The 22,442-nt window shown below is 49.2% G+C and overlaps 2 protein-coding genes across 6 annotated transcripts in view; one reads left to right on the forward strand and one right to left on the reverse strand.

The window, feature by feature from the left end:
* The window catches only part of ACOX1 (acyl-CoA oxidase 1), a 32,444-nt gene extending 28,245 nt beyond the window's left edge, over window positions 1-4,199 (reverse strand). For 2 of the 3 annotated variants that reach the window (XM_073311533.1, XM_073311532.1), the window contains exons 1-2: window positions 4,016-4,199; window positions 2,423-2,582 (exon numbers count right to left, since the gene is read on the reverse strand). In XM_073311533.1, coding sequence (XP_073167634.1) covers window positions 2,423-2,582; window positions 4,016-4,124 — 269 coding nt within the window. In that variant the 5' untranslated portion in view covers window positions 4,125-4,199. Of the gene's footprint in view, window positions 1-2,422; window positions 2,583-4,015 lie in introns of those variants that run through there. The other variant, XM_073311534.1, reaches the window with a different exon arrangement.
* A 1,954-nt stretch (window positions 4,200-6,153) lies between these two features.
* TEN1 (TEN1 subunit of CST complex) lies at window positions 6,154-17,965 on the forward strand. 3 transcript variants are annotated; one of them, XM_073310710.1, is made up of 5 exons: window positions 6,176-6,230; window positions 7,464-7,615; window positions 13,225-13,395; window positions 13,537-13,694; window positions 16,931-17,965. In XM_073310710.1, exons 3-5 carry the CDS (start codon window positions 13,307-13,309, stop codon window positions 17,065-17,067), a joined length of 384 nt encoding a protein of 127 aa, XP_073166811.1. In that variant the 5' UTR covers window positions 6,176-6,230; window positions 7,464-7,615; window positions 13,225-13,306; the 3' UTR covers window positions 17,068-17,965. The 3 variants fall into 3 exon arrangements, with proteins under 3 accessions (XP_073166810.1, XP_073166809.1, XP_073166811.1); XM_073310709.1 differs by lacking the exon at window positions 7,464-7,615 and having other exon boundaries at window positions 6,154-6,286; XM_073310708.1 differs by lacking the exon at window positions 7,464-7,615 and having other exon boundaries at window positions 6,155-6,230.
* The last annotated feature ends 4,477 nt before the right edge of the window (window positions 17,966-22,442 follow it).

Below are 22,442 nucleotides of genomic sequence, written 5' to 3' on the forward strand. Positions count from 1 at the left end.
CTGGAAACTCAGTTACAGTTTCCACATAAATCCCTACTTCATATACACATAAATATAGTATTGTACTTTGTTACTGCATATGCTAAGTTTTCTGCATTAATTATGTGTGACATATGAAGAAGCTAAGGCTGTTGCTAGAACAACAACTTTGGACTTCCTGAATTTTGCAGTTAGAGACTGATCCGCAACCCATTTGAATTTATGGCCTACTGACTTCAATGGAATTTAGATCCGGTCCTACATTGTCATCCATAACACTGCAACAACATAGGACTGTTAGTGCAAACACCACCACCACTCTGAATTTCCTCATTAGAAGAATTATAATGTTTTGTACAATTCAGAAAATATACAAAGAGGGCTTCCTAACAAGAGAGAAGATAGGAACTAGTATGTACAAATATCTGAATTATATTCCATATATAAAATACTAAATACTCTTATTCATTTATGTTCGAGTAATTCACTGGACCCCAAATACATCTATAACTCCAAGTCTGTACATTAAAGATCAAATGTATCCTGTTACACATGTAGCTGAGAACACTCCTTCAATTACTGTAAAAATAGTTTTATCAGCTGTTCCCAATATACAGTATTTACACTGCAAAAAATCATGAAAATTTGTTACCAAAGGGCACAAGATCTACTTGCCTATTTTTTCCATCAGAATAATTGAGAAGTGATAGTATTTTACTTCTCCAAAAAAAAAAAAAAAAAAGACAAGTGAATTAGAGTTTGCCATACAGTATCCGTAATTTTCTAATCAACAATGAAATTGAATATACATAAAAAAAGATATATTCAGTGTTGAAAGAGCACTTCCAAAAGAATCACTTTCCAGAACAGCTATGTCAAGAGATTTAGAGTCCCCTGATGTATCTTGGGAACTACAACCATTTTTGATGGGACAGTGAATCTTAACGAATTTGGCCTATCTGTCCAATCCAGCATTTCCATGGATTTCAATAGGAGTTGGACTGAGCCTTTAGTGGGTACAATCAGATGCATACTTGTTTATTTAAATGATTACATCTCCAGGTACCCTCATGCCTTTGCACCTAGGTATCCAGCTTTGCAGTCACTATTTGAAGGAGTTAACTGAAAGTTAATTGATTTCTCAACTAAATTTCTTAAACTGTGTCAAAGGTGCTTAACCATATTCAGGGCTAAGTTCATGGCAAGTTAGACTCTGTCTAATTCAGTTTTCAAAGACTTTTTCCCCCCAACTTTGGTTAATGCAAAAAATATAAGAGATCAGCTAAACGAAAGGTCAGACTAATTCTTTGGGCTAAAGGGAAACATTTCAAACCCAAAGGTTGTTTTGTCTGAAAATTGTCTTAGAACCTCTTCAACAATGACAATACAATAGCTCTATTCAGGGGTGAAAGTAACTGAAGACACTTACCAGTACGCAGCCGGGGTGGCTCTGGCCCCCGGAAGGAGCGGGGCTGGGGGGGTCAGCATCCCCCAGCCAGCCCTTCCAGGCTGCCTGGCCCGCGCTGCCCATGGCTCCTGTGTTGATTTATCGGGCCCGGGGCTCCGGACACCACTGCTGCAGTAGCAGCAGCGGTGTCTGGAGCCCTGGGCCCTTTTAAATCGCCAGTCCCAGGGCAGCTGCTCCCTTTGTTCCCCCCACCCACGTCGATGGCCAGGAGGGCAAAAGGGGCAGGGACGTTAAACTGCTGCAGGGTCCTTTGCTGCGGCAGTGTCTTAACATTGCTGCGCCCCCCCCGCATCGGCGGCCCCGCCAATGGTGGCGGGGGAAGGGGCAGCAACATTAAAGTGTTGCTCTGGCAGCACTTTAAGAACAGTCGTTTGCCGCAGCAGCACTTTGAGAATCCTTGCTGCTCCTTCCCCCGCCCCATCGGTGGCCCTGCTGGTATGGACCCTACCAGCAGGGCCGCCGACAGGGGAGGCAGGGACAATAAAGTGCTGCCGTGGGTATGGGCCGGTGCGGGTTCTTACCGATACACAGTACCGGCCCATACCGGCTCACTTTCACCCCGGCTCTATTTAAAGTGAAGTAATCAGCTTCATAGAAGTACATTAAAGACAGTGGTCTCATTTACCCCATTAATTAAAACAGTCAAAATAGTTAATTCCTTATGGTTAATTTAGAATGACTAAGAGCCACATTTTCAGCTTAAGGGAAATTTTTACTATCTTTGGCACTACAGAAGATTTTATCATTGCTAGGTTTATAATAAAGCAGTCTGATGAAATGGACACTGTAGTCAATAGATTTGATCCCTAGAGAATTAGGGTTTGCGTCAAAGATCACTGAAGTCAAGACATGGGGGCTTTGGCTCAGGTTCTTAGTTTGCTTTACAAAACTGAAGGGAAAAAAAAAAGGATCTGATTTCATTGATGATGCAGAAGAATTTTCTTCTACAATCTGCTTTGCATCAGAGTCAGGTACCTTTTAAACCAGTAGATTTCATCAGGATCTGCAATCCCATACTCTCTTAGCTTCATCACCATCAGGGCACTCTTCCTGATGGCCATCTCATAGCGCTTGCTGCGGGAGAGGAAATTCAAATCCTCATGCTGGAAGTCTGGATCATTCAGAACTAAGGCTTCTGAAGGCACAATGGAAGAACAGAAAAGGAATTAAGGGTCAAGAGAGCAAGACAGTCATCCCATGAGGAAGGGTAAAACTATAAGGATTGTTATGCCCAGCCCTGAAATACTAAAATCTGAAGCAAGTTCAGGTGCATTTGCTAGTCAAAATACTTCTTGCCGTGGATCATTTTCACATTAAGTGTATGTTCAAGCAGCTTTTAGTCAGTAATTCACTGGTATGGCACCACTGGGCACAAAGGTACTCATATGGTTCCCATTATTATAGTACTGAGTGCCTTCCAATCTTTAGTGTATCTAGCCTTGTAACACCCCTGTTAGGTAGAGACGTGCTACATTAGCCACATTTTACAAGTGGGGAACTGAGGCACAGAGAGGCTAAATATCTTGCTCAAGCTCACGCATGAAGTCTGTGGCAGAACAAGGAAACAAACCCATGCCTAAGCTAGTGCCCTAACCACTGGACTATCCTTTCCCACAGTCCCATATGGGGCCCCTAGGTATAAGGCGGGGGACGGGAAGCAATATCAAGCACATACTTATGAGAGCCCTCCCTTATCTAGGGACAGAAGCTGGAGAATTTCCCCATATGTGGTGTCCAACTTACCCGGCGGGGAGAAGGGAAATACTACCGACCCGCCAGTTGAGCTCCCCGGGATAGCACACACACAGGAATGGGAGCTGCCCAGGATCCAGCGGGGGTCTCAGAGTGGGCACAGGGGAAGCACCCCAACGTGAGGGGGGGGGTCCCCTCAGAGCCCGTGGGCGAGGGGCTCCGTCCCGTGAGGAGGAGGAGGGGGGGGGGTCCCCTCAGAGCCCGTGGGCGAGGGGCTCCGTCCCGTGAGGAGGAGGAGGGGGGGGGGGGTCCCCTCAGAGCCCGTGGGCGAGGGGCTCCGTCCCGTGAGGAGGAGGAGGGGGGGTCCCCTCAGAGCCCGTGGGCGAGGGGCTCCGTCCCGTGAGGAGGAGGAGGGGGGGGGTCCCCTCAGAGCCCGTGGGCGAGGGGCTCCGTCCCGTGAGGAGGAGGAGGAGGGGGGGTCCCCTCAGAGCCCGTGGGCGAGGGGCTCCGTCCCGTGAGGAGGAGGAGGAGGGGGGGTCCCCTCAGAGCCCGTGGGCGAGGGGCTCCGTCCCGTGAGGAGGAGGAGGAGGGGGGGTCCCCTCAGAGCCCGTGGGCGAGGGGCTCCGTCCCGTGAGGAGGAGGAGGAGGGGGGGGTCCCCTCAGAGCCCGTGGGCGAGGGGCTCCGTCCCGTGAGGAGGAGGAGGAGGGGGGGGGTCCCCTCAGAGCCCGTGGGCGAGGGGCTCCGTCCCGTGAGGAGGAGGAGGAGAAGGAGGGGGGGGTCCCCTCAGAGCCCGTGGGCGAGGGGCTCCGTCCCGTGAGGAGGAGGAGGAGGAGGGGGGGGTCCCCTCAGAGCCCGTGGCGGGCTCAGGCTCTCACCGATCTCCCTGCGGCGCCGGGTCCGCTCGGCGCCCCCATCCAGAATGTGGGTGAGGAGCTCGGGGTTGAAGGAGGCCGAGTCACGCTCCTTGCGCAGATCCTTATTCATGGCGATGGCGATGGCGATGGCGGCGGCGACTCCCCGACCCCCCCTCCCCGGTCTCGCACAGCCTGACTGAGCAGCAACGCCGACAAGTGCCGGCCAGCAGCGAGCCGCGCTCCCGGCCCCGCCCACTAGCGTGCGACATGGGAGGGCGGCGACCCGGAGAGAAAGCGATTGGCGCGCGGCTCCGTCACTCACCCCAGACAAGCCACTTCCCCCTCCGCTCTGCGTCAGGCGCGCGCATGCGCATGGGCCTGTGTTGGGGCTCGGTGGCTGCGTTGTAGCCCGGCGCTTTGCAGGGGGCGGGGCCGGGGTTCATTCCCTGGTGCCGCCACCGTCAGGGGTGTGATCTGCCCCAGCGGTTCCTGCCCCCGGGCGCAAGCTGCAAAGGGGGAGTGGGCGCTGGCCAAGTAGCCAGTCAGGGGGTGCTAAATGTGTGCCAGGCCTGGGCCCCGGCCCTGGGTTTGCTGTGTGAGTTATGAAAGTAAAAAACATTGCTTGAGCTGCGGCACCTCTTTCATTACAAATTAAGGACTGGAACTGGGGGCCCACGGCCTAGGAGGTGACAACCCTTGAGGGGAACACTACAGATCCGGGAAAGGTTGAGGCGGGGAGCCACTGTGCTCAGGAGGGGGAAGATCAACAGGTTAAGAGGCTGTGTCTTAAAACACAAGGGGAAAAAACCAGACCCTAAATCTGATCATCTACATTGTGAAGGAACTAGCTGCCATGGCAGGAATGGATAGCAGTGACAAATAGACACAAGTGACATACAGAGCTACAGCCTGATCAGATTGCTGGATATACCTCCAAAAGGCCCCTGAGGTTCTTGTGTTTTTGAACTTTGGTATCAGTTGCATAATGTGTCATGCAACTTTTTGTTGTTGAAATCACAATCAGTCCCACACTGCATATAAAACGGGTGGAACTAAATGCAGTGCAACAAGTAACTATTTCAGGGCTCTGTGATGCAGTTCCTGCAGTCAGGTTAATTAATTGCAAAGAACAGTGACAATTTAGCAGGGCATTAGCTGTGCAATGACAGCAGGATACTACTGGAGATCCCATGCACACCTTGAGAGGCACAGCAGTAAATCAAAACAGAAACAGAAACATGCAGGGCTTTATTGCACCACAGCTATAGCATTCTATTATTAATTGCACATTTGTTATTTAAGATATTGCAAATAGGTCTGGGCGCTATTATGCTAGGCACTGCAATGCAGTTACAAAACCAAATAAACTAATTTGATCGAAAGCATTCTTAAGCTGATTTAAGAGTGTTCACACCAAAAACTGCATCGATTTAACTAAATCAATTTTCAAACTAAATTAGATAAATGGGCATTCAAACTGACCATAAATTAGTCCACTGCCAGTAGCATCACAGCTGGAAATATAATCCAGGTGGTGTTCCCAGACCCCTGCCCTATCCACCAAACTGGTACCTCTCCACGAAGATTATTTCACAATTTAATTTTAAAATCAACACAAATAAAATATATCTGGTGAAACGGACGAAGTGCAGCCCATTAGCTTCATAACATCGTATAGGTACTAAACATAAATTACTAGCCTAGATTTCTCCATTTTAGATGCATATCTAGTCTCCTACCTTCAGGAACTGTGATTGCCCCCTGTCTTATGCACCTGTGTAATAAAATTTTCAGAAATATGTGGGAAGGAGCCAGTAACTGTTAAAACTTTGGGTTGCAACATATCATTGGCACAAAGCAGAGGGAGTAATTAAGGGAGACAGATGAAGTGAGCTGTAGCTTACGAAAGCTCATGCTCAAATAAATTGGTTAGTCTCTAAGGTGCCACAAGTACTCCTTTTCTTTTTGCGAATACAGACTAACAGGGCTGTTACTCTGAAACCAGTCTTTAAATAGCTGCGAGAACCCGCTCCTACGCACATTCACTGGCATAAGCTCCTCTGCAGGGCTTTGCAGCTGCCACCAGCAAGGGAAGACTGGGCTAAGCTCTTTCTTCTAATCATGTGGCCAGGCGCCTGACCACGTGGGAAGCCAGGGGGAGGAGATTTAGTGCAGAGCTCTCCCTAGCTTCCAAGTTCCTGGTGTCTGTGTGTAAGCAAACGTCCCAGGGAGAGAGGTAAGGGACAGTTAGGGTGACCAGATCGCAAAGAGTGAAATATCAGGACACATTGGGTGAGTGGGGAGGGGAAGGGGGAGTGGGGGGGAAGAGGAAGAGACAGACACAGGTGCACAGCCCCGACCGGAGCCAGAGGCACACTGGTCCGCCTGGCCCTGTGCTACCAACGTGCCCCTTCCTGTTGGAAGTGGGCCCATGCTGTGCCACACAGCTCCCCTGCCCAGCGCCCCCTGGATCCACTATGTCCAGAGCCCCCCTACAACCCTTCCACCACAAATTCAGAGTGCTGTGCGCACACACACACCCTGCCCAGCGCCCCCTGCCCACAGCCCCACCACAGCTGCCCAGCACCCCACACAGAACCCCCCCTTTCTAGTTTCCCAGTACACACAGATTTCCCCTTCCGCCCTCCCAGTGCCCTTCCCCACAGCCCCACCACCACAACTAAACAATGCCCCACACAGACCCCCAGTGCCCTGACACACACAAACCTCCCCCACTGCCCAGCACCCCCCACACACCTCCCTGACACTCACCATCACACCCTGCCACCTTCCCTGGCCGTACTCACCAGCCCTGTTGGGAGGTCTCTGGATCCTAGGGTCAGAGCGGCGAGGGGAGGCTCCAGACTCTCCACGTGCTGCGCCCGCCACAAGCACGAGCTCCGGGAAAAGCACCAATGGAAGCTGCTGGAGCCGCGGAGCGGGGCTTGTAGGTGCCAGCAGCATGCAGGACCCCTCCCCCCCAAAGTCAGAGGGACCTGCCAGGGGGCGAGGAGGGGAGTCCCAGTGGTGCTTACCTGGGATGGCTTCAGTCCTGGGAAGCATCTGGCAGGCAGGTCCCTCTGGCTCCGAGGGTCACGGGTCGGGGGGGTTCTCTGCCTGCTGCCACTGCCTGCAAGCCCCACCCCTGCAGCACGCAGCAGAGACCCCCTCGCCACCTCTGTGCCTGGGCTGCACTGCAGGCTCCTGCCGGCGGGCGGGTGCCAGGAGCTGCCCCAGGAAGAAGCGGTGAGCGGCGCCGGTGGCAGCCTGCGATTCTTCTCCACCAGACGGTCCCGATATCGGGACAAAGTGTGTCCCGTCCAATGTAAGGTCGGGACGCGGGACAAGTCCCCTAAAATCAGGACTGTCCCGATAATATTGGGACGTCTGGTCACCCGAGGGACAGTGCATTGTATGACCTCTCCCCCAAGGGTCCCAAGAGAATGAAGGACGGTCAAAAAACCCACAGAGCAAGCCCCAAAGACCCTGAAAGAGAAATCGGAGGCAAAAAGGTGGGGGATAGGGTGCCCCATACCCCAGCTGTGAGCTAAGGGGAACCCTGTGGAAGGAAACAGACACGTGACACAAAATGTGAGAGAAGCAGCCCTGCCAGGTTGCATGGTGAGTTAAGCTCCCCTTAGCATAAGTGACTGAGCCCCAGGAGGTAAATGGCTAATGCTCTATAGCCCTGAGCATGAGGTGGTCACCAGGTTTTGGGGAGGAGAGACACTGTTCCTGTAGTGTCTGAGCACAAACCCCTTGATCCCACTATACACCCTCTCCTGAACTCTTTCCAGCTGTCCTTTCCCTCACTGACTTCCCCCATACCCTCCAGTTCCCCCCTTCACATTCTCCTCCTTCCATCTCTCACTCTTTGCTTCCCTCCTCCCCCAGTCAATTGCTGCTGCTTAGGGCTGCCAACTTTCTAATTGCACAAAACTGAACACCCTGGCCCCACACCTGCCCAGTCCCTTCTGTAAGGCCCTGCCCGCCCCACTCACTTCAGCCCTCCTCCCTCATTTTCACTGGGCTGGGGCAGGGCATTGGAGTGTGGGAGGGGGTGAGGGCTCCAGCTGAGGGTGCAGGCTCCAGGGTGGGGCCAGAAATGAGGTGTTCAGGGTGCAGGAGGGGGCTCTGGGCTGGGGCAGGGATGTGGGAGGGGGTGAGGGGTTTGGGGTGGAGAAGGGGGCTCCGGGCTGGGGCAGGGATACAGGAGGGGGTGAGGGCTCCATCTGGGGGTGTGGGCTCTGTGGTTGGGCTGGGGATGAGGGGTTTGGAGTTCAGGAGGGGGCTTAGAGCTGGGGTAGGGGGTTGGGGTGTGGGCTCTGGGAGGGAGTTTGAGTGCAAGGGGGGGTTCTGACCTTGGGCAGGGGATCAGGATGATGGAAGGGGATCGGGAAAGGGATTGGGGCCCAGTCTCTGGCCAGTGCTTACCTCAGGTGGCTCCCGGTCGGCGGCACAGCGGGGCTAAGGCAGGCTCCCAGCCTGCCCTGGCTCCGTACTGCTCCAGGAAGTGGCCGGCGTGTCCCGCCCCTAGGCAGAGGAGCCAAGCGGTTCTGCACGGTGCCTGCAGGTGCAGCCACCCCCTCCACAGCTCCCATTGGTCGCAGTTCCCGGCCAATGGGAGCTGTGGAGCCGGTGTTGGGGGCGGTGGCAGCATGCCTGATCACCCCTGTGTGTAGGGCCCAGATATGCCGGCTGCTTCTGGGAGAGCGTGGAGCCAGGGGAGGCAGGGAGCCTGCCTTAGCCCTGCTGCGCCGCCGACTGGACTTTTAATAGCCCGGTCGGTGGTGCTGACCAGAGCTGCCAGGGTCCCTTTTTGACTGGACGTTCCGGTTGAAAACCGTACGCCTGGCAACCCTAATGCTGCTTCCCGCTCTCCAAATCAGTTTGTGCCTCTCTGCCAAAATTCGTTAGTGCTGCCCTGTAGCCTTTTCAATGGATCCAGCTGCCGCAATCTTTGTCTCCTCACCAAGGCCTAGAGGGGCTGCGTGGGATGCAGAGACCTTATGTACCCTTCAGGCCTGGGGAGAAGAAGCTGATCGGGAATGGGGTGGGGTGATGGAATCTTTGCTCCCTTTTTCTCCTGGCTATGAGGAGCTTCACTCCTGCTTCCCACTGTCTCCTGGGGAAGGAGCTCCTGTGCACAACAGGCTGGCGTACTGCGGGGGCCCTGCCAGCAGGAGGTGTGGGTGTGCAAAGTGTGGCATGGGGGAAACTTTGGACAGGGGTATGTTTTAGTCTCTAAGCAAGAGGTGGTGACTCAGGGTGTTGGGGGAGGTCCTGTGAGCTACTTTGAGAGCATCACTGATTTATTTTGACAGCGGGCTTCTGGTTCTCCACTTGGCTGATGATGACACCCTTAAATGGCTGGCACATTGCACATACGCCACTGAGGGCATCAGGAAGTGTAGTTTGAAAGGAGAAATTACTACTCCGTGTGCTCGGCTCCTGGGATCTAGTGAAGCCAACTAGTGAGCTTCCATTGATTTTGGACTAGGCCTGTAGGGAGAGATCTTTTCGTATGAAAGCCCTTAAAATGGAGTTAAGGAGCCTAACTCCCATATACATATACAGAAGCAGCAGGAGATTGCTGATCTCACAAGTGTTCCAGAAGTTCTTGCCACTTTTTGACAGAGTCTGTCACAGGAGGAAAGAAGGTCGTATGGCTGCAGAACAAGACCGAGAGTTCAGACTCCTGTGTTCGGTTTCTAGGATAAAAATACCTACCACTTATCTGCTGTATAAACATGGGCAGGTCCTTTACCTCTCTCATTTACACATGGGGAAATTGAGGTTAAATATTTTTGTCCCTAGAGTGGTGTTGGGAGACTCTTAATTAATGTTTGCAAAAGACTTTGAGATCCCTTTATGGAAGGCAACATTAGTGTAAAGTATTATTATAGCTGAGGTGATACAGGCTCCACCCAGGAAGGTGGCTTTACAATGAAACTTTATTTCCTATAGTAAACCCTAAATAGCCTGATCCAAACATGCCAGAGGTGAGAATAGTAAGGTGCGATTTTCCTGTCTGCTACTTCTGAATCAAGTTTTCTGTAACATGACAGTGAGGGCTACTAAATTTCTCAAGGAAAGTGCATGAAGCCCATTTGATTCAATACAGAGGTAAATGTACAACAGGGAACAATCTTGACCAGGACTCCTTCATTTGTAGAACCTATAGGTCAAATTCAGACTGGGTGTAGGTAGGTCTAACTCCATTTATTTTCTGTTTACTACTAAGTTAGAAAATTAGTCAGTACAGCCCTTCAGATTTCAGAATCAAGTTACACAGCCACAGTAGAAAACATTACTAATCACTAATTTTGAAAGGTGACTTTGTTTAGATTTTTGACAGAGTCTCTCAGGATAGGGCCTTACTCATGCCATTTGGTTATCAACTCTAGTGCTGCTAACTCAGAGGAAAAACCATCCACCGCTAGATCACAAAACAAATTTGGTAAGTTACTTACATGCCAAATCACCAAGGTCTTCTTCCCAATAGATCTACATTAGGCAACCCTTTTAGCCTATTTCCCAATGAATTATTTTCGTTGAAGGATGTGACTAACCCTTCTAACGACCTAAGATAATTGACTATGTTTGAGACAGACTGAGTGCAGTTCAGAAAGCTTGCACACTGTGTCTTATGTCTGTATACACCTAGAACTTGAAAGGCTGGGTGAAACCATTAACTGTGGTAGATATATGCACCGTGTTCTATAATCCCAGTTAACAAAAGTAACTTGTTCCGTTTTAAAACTATTCTGCAGCAATCTTGATTGGAACCTGTTACAAAAAAAAAGACACCCACACGTCTGTGATGGTCTTTAAAACACATACACAAGCACGTATGCTTTCTTACTAATAGGTACTTAGCTTCAGGATGTGGTCAACCGACTGATTTGGGTCATCACCCAAGAAAAAGTCTGTGTGTTACTTGTCAGATTCAGGGTAGATGCACCTGTTTTCACTCACTCTCAGGCTTTCAGCTCCCCTGGCAATCACCTCCGATGGGTGGAAACCCACGTCTCACTGCCTTCTGATCAGGGTACGTCCAAGCTGAACTGTACCCTGCCTTCACAGTGTTATTCCCAGAAAAGCCAGTCTGCTTAAACAGGCCTGCTTGGTTTCTCTTCAAAGATGTTTAACAGGCTTAATGACTACAGTTATAAGATGCCACACAAGATTTCCTATGCAAGCTTACTTTATTCTTAAGGTAAAAAGCACTACAGAGGAAACATTAAAACCAATAAAAGAACCTACACGCATGCTAATAAGCTTACTAGAGATCACCCCCCTGCTGTCTCCAACAAGTGACTAGTGACAACTGGCAAACAAGTCGTTCAGACTCCAATGGGGTCTCTTGTTGTCAAGTTCCTAACAGCCTCAGCTCAGAACTGGCACACTCGTGACATGTTTAGTCCACCTTTACAGCTGTAGCTCACGAAAGCTCATGCTCAAATAAATTGGTTAGTCTCTAAGGTGCCACAAGTACTCCTTTTCTTTTTATCTGAGATAAGTACTTGATGTCAGAGAGCTTCCACATGGCTGGCCCAGGACCTCAGTCTTCTCCCTTCTCAGTGTCCTCAGCTTTCGGGAAGCTATGTGTTGAAGGAGACAGGCCTATTTTTGCTGTGTGGTCCACCTTGGTTCCTCTTGGAAGTATTGCCATGGACTAATCATTTGGTGACCCATCCTTCTGAAGTTTTGAAATATTAGCTCAAAGTGAGTCACGCTCTCTCACAACCCAGTCAGGGAACAAAATACGAGCTTTTGTGTTCTTGCAGCTGGAACTGGAATTTTTCCAGTCCCTTTGTGCAACGCATCTTGTCAGACCAGCTTGTGTAAGACAAGGTAACCAGAACTATTGGTACAGCCACCTTGGGACATACCTTGAACACTCTCTCTAAGTTGCTTTCCATCTGGGGTGCATACTTTTGGCCAGTTTTGCAGTTATGCTTGCTCAAGTTGCAGTTTCTCCATCAACACTCTGCTAGCTGCTGAAAAGTCCAGTTTAAAGTTCATACAATTTATACAAAGACCTTCCATATTCTTTGATGCTCTTTAAGGTTGTTTTAGCAATCCATTACGCAGTGCAAAGTCACTTCAAGAACTGTGGTTCTCCAGCAGGCCAGAACAGCGTATCCATCTTCCATTTCTGTTCTCCTTGTTTTAACAACAATGGTTGGACCTCAGCATGTATGGCTGAGCGGAGTCTGTGCATTATTAACCAAACAGTTACATTTTGGATTATTCCACTGGGTGATCAACCGTCCTGATAATTATAAACACACTGTTTGACTCGTTTCTTTTTATTTACTGCCTTTTTTTTTTTTAGCACAGGTGTATTTCACAACTTGATAGCATAAGCATGCTTATTTAGCCTTACTGCTTCACTTTATTACTTTAACTAAAATAAACCAATAGGAATTCAACCTCTTTCTTTCCCATGAGACAAATCCTGTTCCTAAAGTTTACAGTATTTTGCCCAAAGCTGTATTACTTACAGTTGACTTCCTTTGTACTCGAGGACTGCCTGTTGTACCCATTTTAAATTAGAATCTTAGGATCCATCCGGTCCCCCATTTTACAGCTATACGTGGCACATCCTGTGCTATCAGGGTTTGATATTCTGCGATTGATTTTCAGTCCATTAGTTCACAGGGAAAAAGCGCAAGTCTCTTGAGCTTTGTGAAAGGCTGGAGCCACGCCGGGTTTCTGCAGACTATGGGGTAAATCTCGCTGTTAGACCTTGGGCTTTTCGTCTGTCAGCTCTCTGCTCTGTCTTTACTAAAAGGTTTTAATACTTGCCTGGGTATTAAATAGCACTAACTCAATTTTGGGGCCTTAGTTATTGTGGAGGTTACAGTGTTGTGTACACACTCTACCACAATCACCTCTGTGTAGGCTCTTCAGGACCCAAGGAATATTCAGAGAGGCAGTGTAATCTAGTGGTTTGATCTCAAGGCTGGGAGCAAGAAGCTCCCAAATCCTTTAATCCCAGCTTTTTTGCTCACCCACCGTGTGGCACATCTTATTCTCTCTGCGCTTCAATTTACCCCCATCTGTGAAATGGGGTAAGTCTGTTCCTGTCTCAGAGCTGTTGTGAGAATTAAAGTTTGTGTGGCACTTTAAAGATAGTACTTAGCGATTATTGTTAAATCTCTCAATCGAGAGAAAATCTATTTATACATAAGGCCTTAACGCATCCATTGGGTTTTTTGTAGGTACATTTTGTGGCCTATGAAGGTTGACTAACATCCCTTTAAATACCTGGCCAGAATTGTGTCGTCTTGTGGAACGTGCAAGATGCTGCCCAGTCCTGGTGTTTTTTATTTTCCTTGGGAGATTAACTCTGGATCAGTCGCAGATGGGGAGACACTGCGAACATTTGGCAGGTGAGAGCAGCTTTTTTCAGGCCAACACTACTTTCAACAGTGTCTCTATCACGTCTGTTTCTCCTTTTTTCTTCCTTGCAGCCTCCCAACTCACTTTTTAGGGTCCCTGATGCTGAGTTCACTGAATCGATTGTGTTTCAGGTTATACTGTTACGACACGGTCCAGTCTGAAGCCATCCTGACAGCCCTGCGCAGCTCAGTCCAGCACCAGGTCTGTGTTTGCACCAAGTTTGTGGAACCATTCCAAGCCCAGCTTGGATCCCTGTATGTGGCTCTGGGAGAGACTGAGCAGAGGGATGGTAAGTGCCTCTTTGTTTTCTCCTTATGTGAAAGGAGGAGCTGTCTGTTTGTCTGTGGCGGGGTGGAGAAAGGAAAAAACCATGCACCGGTTAGGCCTCTGGCCTCCTTTGCTCTCCATCTCCACCCAAAGCAACTGTTGTATTAGGTGAAGAAAATCATTCAAACTCATTGTGAGACACAGCATGTTTTATGGTTAGAACAGATTCTATTCCCAACTCTGCCACTGACTTCCTGTGTGACCTTGGGCAAATCACGCCACCGCCCCATGCCTCGGTTTCCCCATGTAGAATATCCTTATCCACCTTCATAAAGTACTTTGAGATTGGCGTGTGAAAGATGCTATAGAAATGCCAAATATTATTACTTTTGTGGTTATGATAAAGGACATTTCCTCTCTATAAGATAGCCTTATCTCTGAACCCTATGATTGCTGCTCTTTGATCGTGCTATGCAGTTAATCAGTTGGTTACAGGAAAACTGGTATACTCGGTGGAGGCTTGGGATGGCCAAGTGCAGCTCAGTGTGTTTGTGTTTCAAAGGCTTAGGAAGTGGCAACATTAGAAGACACATTTGATCTTGGAGTGATATCATTTCACTCATTTAAAGCATAGGTGTTAAAACCAACGAGTGTATTTTAAAATGAATGTTTTAGCTGAAATGAATTGCGGTGAACTCATGTTATAGGGAGGAAGGTTGGTTTTAAAGTACAGGACTGAAAGTCAGGAGATCTGGGTTCTATTTCTGACTCTGTCATTGACTCATTATGTGACCTTGGGAAAGTCGTGCCCCGCTGTTAGCCGACGGCCAAGGATGTTTGGTGAGGTGCCAGCTATGCCCGTTTATACCATCCGTGACTTTAACCGCTAGGACGCACTGTCCCTTCGCGGCGGGCAGCCCGGGCTAGGCTGACGGATGCCCCAAGGTCCTAACCACCCGTGACTTTAACTGCTAGAGCTCAGAGCTCCTTCGCAGCGGGCAGTCAATACTGACTGACAGGTGCCCCAATGGCAGCACTAAGAGCCTCTCCACACCCGTGACTTTAACTGCTAGAGCTCAGAGCTCCTTCGCAGCGGGCAGCCAGGATTGACTGACAGGTGCCCCAAGAGTTTGCCCCGTGGAGGCGGCACAACTCAACGCTAGGCTCTTAGTACTCTCACCTAATGGCCAGGCTTTAGAGCCAAAACGGCTGAGGTTCTTTAATTGTGTTGGCTGCTTTACAGTAAACCAGAGAAAACAAGTCAGGCTTATGTATAAATGGTTACCAAAATTTATTAAGCTCGATTCTAATCATGTGGTTACAAAATTGCTAGTGCCTACTTATTTAAATGTAGAGATGTTACACACACAAACAAGTTACAAAACTGAAGCCACAATCCCAAAGAAAGAAAACAAAGTATAGAGCTCTATTTCAAAATATGTGTACACTAAGGGTAGGAGATCAGGTGTGGGTGCTTCTTACCCTCCTTGCATCTCTCGATTCCAGCGGTGCCAAGCCAGGATCGGTCACTCAATTCCGCGGAAAGACGAATAAGGGACAAGGCGTAGGGACCCTCTTAGCTGCAGAAGCCTTGGGAGGCTGTCACTTATCTGACCAGCAGATAGATAGTGAAAAGCACTCAAAAATCATGGTGCTGTAGGTCCCCTACTTATACCTCTGTACTCCTTTATTCTCTTTCTCCTTTCTTATGCCAAATTGAGGCTGGTCTGTCTGGGTGACACCAGCTTTCGCAAGAGTAGTTTACACTTGCAAGGGAGAGAAACAATAAGTTTCGACTACTGGACATTTCTTTTATCAGGGTAAATATTTTCCCACCTAGGATGTTGGTGTGTGTGCATCACGCTATTTAGTAGGGACTAAGAGCCATGTCTGTCACAGGGCCTCTGCCTGCTGTGAGCTTAATCGTGTATCTGTTCCCAGAGGCACATTGTAGCAGCACACCTGTGCTTTCACAGCTTCAAGGGCTGTGCTGGAATATATGTTAAGTGCCCTGTTCCAGCTTCCTCCTGTGTTTCCAGCAATGCTGGTCTGAGAGGGGGGGGCTGGCTGTCTGGCTACACCCGCCCCGTGCCTCAGTTTGCCCACCTGTAAAATGAGGAGGATAATTATTAGGCTAACAGTGTTGTTGTGAGGACTGATTAGCATATAAAGTGCTTAGAGATCCTCTGAGGAAAAGTGCCACAGAGACAAATTAATATTTTCTGTCCTCATCATTTGGGATTCACATAGCTCCACAAACAAGACCCAATGCTTGTGCATTGAGCAGCCAACACAGTGAGCAAGGTGCAGTTTCCACACAGCTAAAGCAGCAGGGATGTGTATCTGCACATGTACCCTAGGGAAATTAAGGATAATTCCACACACACACACCCCATCTTTCTATCCCAACTCTAAATTTTCAATAATTTTCAATAAATTTTCAATAGCCTGTAATTGCCTTTCCTTGTCTGTATTTTGTATTTTGCAAACACATTTAACTCACTATATTGCAACATGCTGTTTACCTTGAGCCACAGCTTAGAAATCTTTGTGTCTCTTCTCCTTCCCTCAGAGCATCACAAATACATCCTCACTCCAAGGCATGGAATGTGAGGAGTTAAAGCAATCCGACAAGCTCGGTGATGAAGGGCAGCATATATAATTTGCTCTGGTGCCCTGAGGATCATTTCATTTGCATTATAAGATGTAAAAAGCAAATCTTGGCTTGGCTTTACGACTGCCAAGTGAAGCTGAGCGGCTTTGTCCCAGGCAACACCTTGTAATCATAATGATCAATGATTGGAATTCTTAATTAGTTTGAGACTTGTTACAGACATGCTTTCTAACACCGTGCCCTTCTGGATTGCCTTCCAGCTGACTGTCTCCAAGCACAGGCTAAACATGAATGATTTCAGTCTCACAGCACCACAGGGAATTGTTCCCATTTTGCGGGTGAGGCAATGAAACGGGACTAAGACCAGAAAGTCACGCAGCTAGTCAGCGACAGGGCTAGTTTCAGAACGCAGGACTCCTGGCCTGCCACAGCTCCTGCTCTATGGAACAATCTCCCCCTAACTCTCTGCTTCAGTCGCTCTCCACCTATTTTTGAAGTTCAGCTGAAGGCCTTATTCTCTCCTGCCTCTCTCTCAATTTCTCTTTCAAGTCATAGTATGTATCAGTGGGGGTTCAGTCTTTGCAAAAGATGCTATGTAACACTTCTCCTCTTGAGAAGCTGCATTTGTTATTTTATATTTGCAGGTGAGGGGCCTGTGCTGAAGGCTCGGGTGCTGACGTGCGTGGAAGGGATGAATCTGCCCTTGCTGGAGCAGGCAATACAGGAACAGCGGCGATATTTCCAAGAGAGACAGAGGCGGGTGGAGAGCAGTGCCTCCTAGCCTTGCTGGAGGAAGGTGTTGCTGGACTGAGTCCAGGTCTCAAATGCATCACCTGCCTTCCGTCCTTCTCTGCACCCCGCTGATCTTTTGCTGTTTAGGCACCATGAGCCCCAGTCTGGTTCCGAGGTTGCTGTCCCTTTCCACAGTGTTTCAGGTTTTGGATGTTCTCCAAACGTGCATTTGCCTTAGGTGTTTTCAGGGGCTCATTTTTATCACTCGTTTCTGTCCCGTCACATCGATGGGGATGAACTAAGAGCCTGTGAAAGTCGGGGATACCAGTGGTTTAAGTGGGTTTGCCCTCACACCTCTGTCAATAAACCTTAGACCTAACCTGAAATACCCTCCACTATTCCAGTCCTGGGCCCCACGCAGCTCTGCCAGTGCCCCTCAGTCCTGACCCTTACAAACTCCCATGGTTCCAGTGCTTAAGCCTGTCTGGAAAAGAGGCTGGGAAGCACGCTGAATTGAATGCAACTTTAAGAAAATGTGCCCAGAGGACAAGACCAAATCCTCATCCCTCAAGAGCTGAGTCAGGATTTGAACCCAGGTTTCTAGAAACAAGAAAATGGCACACCCGTTTATTACACTAGTTGGTGCATCTTTGCAGTTAAAGTCAATATCGCAGACTGAGACGAGCATGGACAGTGTCTGTTGACGTCAGTAGGAGTTGGGTGCGTGTGTTTGAGGAAGGAATTTGACCCAATGAATTCTGAAATATAAAATCATGGTGCCCCGCAGATGGAAGTTAGTCATTTGTTTCCCTCTCCTGCTCTCATCCTGTAAGGGAAAGTCCAATCTTGGGGGTGCTTTCCTTTAAGCAAACCTAAATTGTCTCTGGTTTATTATTGTATTGCACATGTTCTTTGACTGAAGTGTTCATAAATAAAGGAGATGAAAAGAGCATGCAGCCTGGTTCTGTTAGTGATTAAAAACTACATTCTTGTTAAGGGGTGTCAGGGTTCCCTCCCCACTCTGAACTCTAGGGTACAGATGTGGGGTCCCGCATGAAAGACCCCCTTAGCTTATTCTTACCAGCTTAGGTTAAAAACTTCCCCAAGGTACAAACTTTGCCTTGGCCTTGAACAGTATGCTGCCACCACCAAGTGCTTTAACAAAGAACAGGGAAAGGACCACTTGGAGTCCTATTCCCCCAAAATATCCCCCCAAGCCCTACACCCCCTTCCCTGGGGAAGGCTTGATAATAATATCCTCACCAATTGGTACAGGTGAACACAGACCCAAACCCTTGGATATTAAGAACAATGAAAAATCAATCAGGTTCTTAAAAGAACAATTTTATTTAAAGAAAAGGTAAAAGAATCACCTCTATAAAATCAGCATGGTAAATACTTTACAGGGTAATCAGATTCAAAACATAGAGAATCCCTCTAGGCAAAACCTTAAGTTACAAAAAGACACAAAACCAGGAATACACATTCCCCCCAGCACAGCGAATTTACAAGCCAAACAAAGAAAACCTAGTGCATTTTCGAGCTAGATTACTTACTAACTTTACAGGAGTTGAAGGGCTTGCATCCTTGATCTATTCCCAGCAAAGGTATCAGACAGACAGACAAAAACCTTTCTCCCCCCGCTCCAGATTTGAAAGTATCTTGCCCCTCACTGGTCATTTTGGGTCAGGTGCCAGCGAGGTTACCTTAGCTTCTTAACCCTTTACAGGTAAAAGGATTTTGCCTCTGGCCAGGAGGGATTTTATAGCATTGTATACAGAAAGGTGGTTACCATTCCCTTTATGACAAGGGGCCTGAATTCATCCCTGCTGTAATTCTACTGAAGACACGGGGGAACTGAGTCAGGGTGTTGTTCTTTAATAATGGGTCTCTTTCAAGGGTACCTGGCTTTGGAAGAGCTACGGGACGAGGACGACGTGAGACTACATCAAGGCTTGTCTACCTTCAAAACACACTGCAAGACCCATCTGTTTACCAAAGCCATACAGCTATAAATGAAGACAGACAAACATTAACATGGGGCGAGGAAAGAGAATGTCTGTGGGAGGGGAATAAAAAAAACAAACAAACTCAACTGCTCTAGATAACCTCCCAAGGAGAGGTGGGGAGCAGCATTCACTGTGACATCCAACTGGACAACACTTTGCACTTCAGTTACTTGTGTGGCTTGTAGAATCTGTGGTGATGTACAATAAAAGAAACTCTAGCTAGATGCATCTGATGAAGTAGGTTCTAGCCCACGAAAGCTTATGCCCAAATAAATGTGTTAGTCTCTAAGGGTATGTCTACACTACGGAATAAGGTCGAATTTATAGAAGTTGGTTTTTTAGAAATCGGTTTTATATATTCGAGTGTGTGTGTCCCCACAGAAAATGCTCTAAGTGCATTAAGTGCATTAACTCGGCGGAGCGCTTCCACAGTACCGAGGCTAGAGTCAACTTCCGGAGCGTTGCACTGTGGGTAGCTATCCCACAGTTCCCACAGTCTCCGCTGCCCATTGGAATTCTGGGTTGAGATCCCAATGCCTGATGGGGCTAAAACATTGTCGCGGGTGGTTCTGGGTACATATCGTCAGGCCCCCGTTCCCTCTCTCCCTCCGTGAAAGCAAGGGCAGACAATCATTTCGCGCCTTTTTTCCTGAGTTACCTGTGCAGACGCCATACCACGGCAAGCATGGAGCCCGCTCAGGTAACCGTCACCCTATGTCTCCTGGGTGCTGGCAGACGCGGTACGGCATTGCTACACAGTAGCAGCAACCCCTTGCCTTGTGGCAGCAGACGGTACAGTACGACTGGTAGCCGTCATCGTCATGTCCGAGGTGCTCCTGGCCACGTCGGCTGGGAGCGCCTGGGCAGACATGGGCGCAGGGACTAAATTTGGAGTGACTTGACCAGGTCATTCTCTTTAGTCCTGCAGTCAGTCCTATTGAACCGTCTTATGGTGAGCGGGCAGGCGATACGGACTGCTAGCAGTCGTACTGTACCATCTTCTGCCGAGCAGCCATGAGATGTGGATGGCATGCAGTCCTTCTGCACCGTCTGCTGCCAGCCAAAGATGTAAAAGATAGATGGAGTGGATCAAAACAAGAAATAGACCAGATTTGTTTTGTACTCATTTGCTTCCCCCCCCTCCCCTGTCTAGGGGACTCATTCTTCTAGGTCACACTGCAGTCACTCACAGAGAAGGTGCAGCGAGGTAAATCTAGCCATGTATCAATCAGAGGCCAGGCTAACCTTGTTCCAATAAGGACAATAACTTAGGTGCACCATTTCTTATTGGAACCCTCCGTGAAGTCCTGCCTGAAATACTCCTTGATGTAAAGCCACCCCCTTTGTTGATTTTAGCTCCCTGAAGCCAACCCTGTAAGCCGTGTCCTCAGTCGCCCCTCCCGGCGTCAGAGCAACGGCAAACAATCGGGCATCTGAGAGTGCTGTCCAGAGCAGTCACAATGGAGCACTCTGATGGGGCTAAAACATTGTCGCGGGTGGTTCTGGGTACGTATCGTCAGGCCCCCGTTCCCTCCCTCCCTCCGTGAAAGCAAGGGCAGACAATCATTTCGCGCCTTTTTTCCTGAGTTACCTGTGCAGACGCCATACCACGGCAAGCATGGAGCCCGCTCAGGTAACCGTCACCCTATGTCTCCTGGGTGCTGGCAGACGCGGTACGGCTTTGCTGCACAGTAGCAGCAACCCATTGCCTTCTGGCAGCAGATGGTGCAATACGACTGGTAGTCGTCCTCGTCGTGTCCGAGGTGCTCCTGGCCACGTCGGCTGGGAGCGCCTGGGCAGACATGGGCGCAGGGACTAAATTTGGAGTGACATGACCAGGTCATTCTCTTTAGTCCTGCAGTCAGTCCTATTGAACCGTCTTATGGTGAGCGGGCAGGCGATACGGATTGCTAGCAGTCGTACTGTACCATCTTCTGCCAGGCAGGCAAGAGATGAGGATGGCTAGAAGTCGTACTGTACCATCTTCTGCTGAGCAGCCATGAGATGTGGATGGCATGCAGTCCTTCTGCACCGTCTGCTGCCAGCCAAAGATGTAAAAGATAGATGGAGTGGATCAAAACAAGAAATAGACCAGATTTGTTTTGTACTCATTTGCCTCCTCCCCTGTCTAGGGGACTCATTCCTCTAGGTCACACTGCAGTCACTCACAGAGAAGGTGCAGCGAGGTAAATCTAGCCATGTATCAATCAGAGGCCAGGCTAACCTCCTTGTTCCAATAAGAACGATAACTTAGGTGCACCATTTCTTATTGGAACCCTCTGTGAAGTCCTGCCTGAAATACTCCTTGATGTACAGACACCCCCTTTGTTGATTTTAGCTCCCTGAAGCCAACCCTGTAAGCCGTGTCATCAGTCGCCCCTCCCCCCGTCAGAGCAACGGCAGACAATCGTTCCGCGCCTTTTTTCTGTGCAGACACCATACCAAGGCAAGCATGGAGGCCGCTCAGCTCACTTTGGCAATTAGGAGCACATTAAACACCACACGCATTATCCAGCAGTATATGCAGCACCAGAACCTGGCAGAAAGATACCGGGCGAGGAGGCGACGTCAGCGCGGTCACGTGAGTGATCAGAACATGGACACAGATTTCTCTGAAAGCATGGGCCCTGCCAATGCATGCATCATGGTGCTAATGGGGCAGGTTCATGCTGTGGAACGCCGATTCTGGGCACAGGAAACAAGCACAGACTGGTGGGACCGCATAGTGTTGCGGGTCTGGGACGATTCCCAGTGGCTGCGAAACTTTCGCATGCGTAAGGGCACTTTCATGGAACTTTGTGACTTGCTTTCCCCTGCCCTGAGGCGCATGAATACCAAGATGAGAGCAGCCCTCACAGTTGAGAAGCGAGTGGCGATAGCCCTGTGGAAGCTTGCAACGCCAGACAGCTACCGGTCAGTTGGGAATCAATTTGGAGTGGGCAAATCTACTGTTGGAGCTGCTGTGATGCAAGTAGCCCACGCAATCAAAGATCTGCTGATATCAAGGGCAGTGACCCTGGGAAATGTGCAGGTCATAGTGGATGGCTTTGCTGCAATGGGATTCCCTAACTGTGGTGGGGCCATAGACAGAACTCATATCCCTATCTTGGCACCGGAGCACCAAGCCGCCGAGTACATAAACCGCAAGGGGTACTTTTCGATAGTGCTGCAAGCTCTGGTGGATCACAAGGGACGTTTCACCAACATCAACGTGGGATGGCCGGGAAAGGTACATGACGCTCGCATCTTCAGGAACTCTGGTCTGTTTCAAAAGCTGCAGGAAGGGACTTTATTCCCAGACCAGAAAATAACTGTTGGGGATGTTGAAATGCCTATATGTATCCTTGGGGACCCAGCCTACCCCTTAATGCCATGGCTCATGAAGACGTACACAGGCAGCCTGGACAGTAGTCAG

The sequence above is a fragment of the Lepidochelys kempii genome, chromosome 14 (assembly GCF_965140265.1).
Source record: "Lepidochelys kempii isolate rLepKem1 chromosome 14, rLepKem1.hap2, whole genome shotgun sequence".
Taxonomy (NCBI): domain Eukaryota; kingdom Metazoa; phylum Chordata; order Testudines; family Cheloniidae; genus Lepidochelys; species Lepidochelys kempii.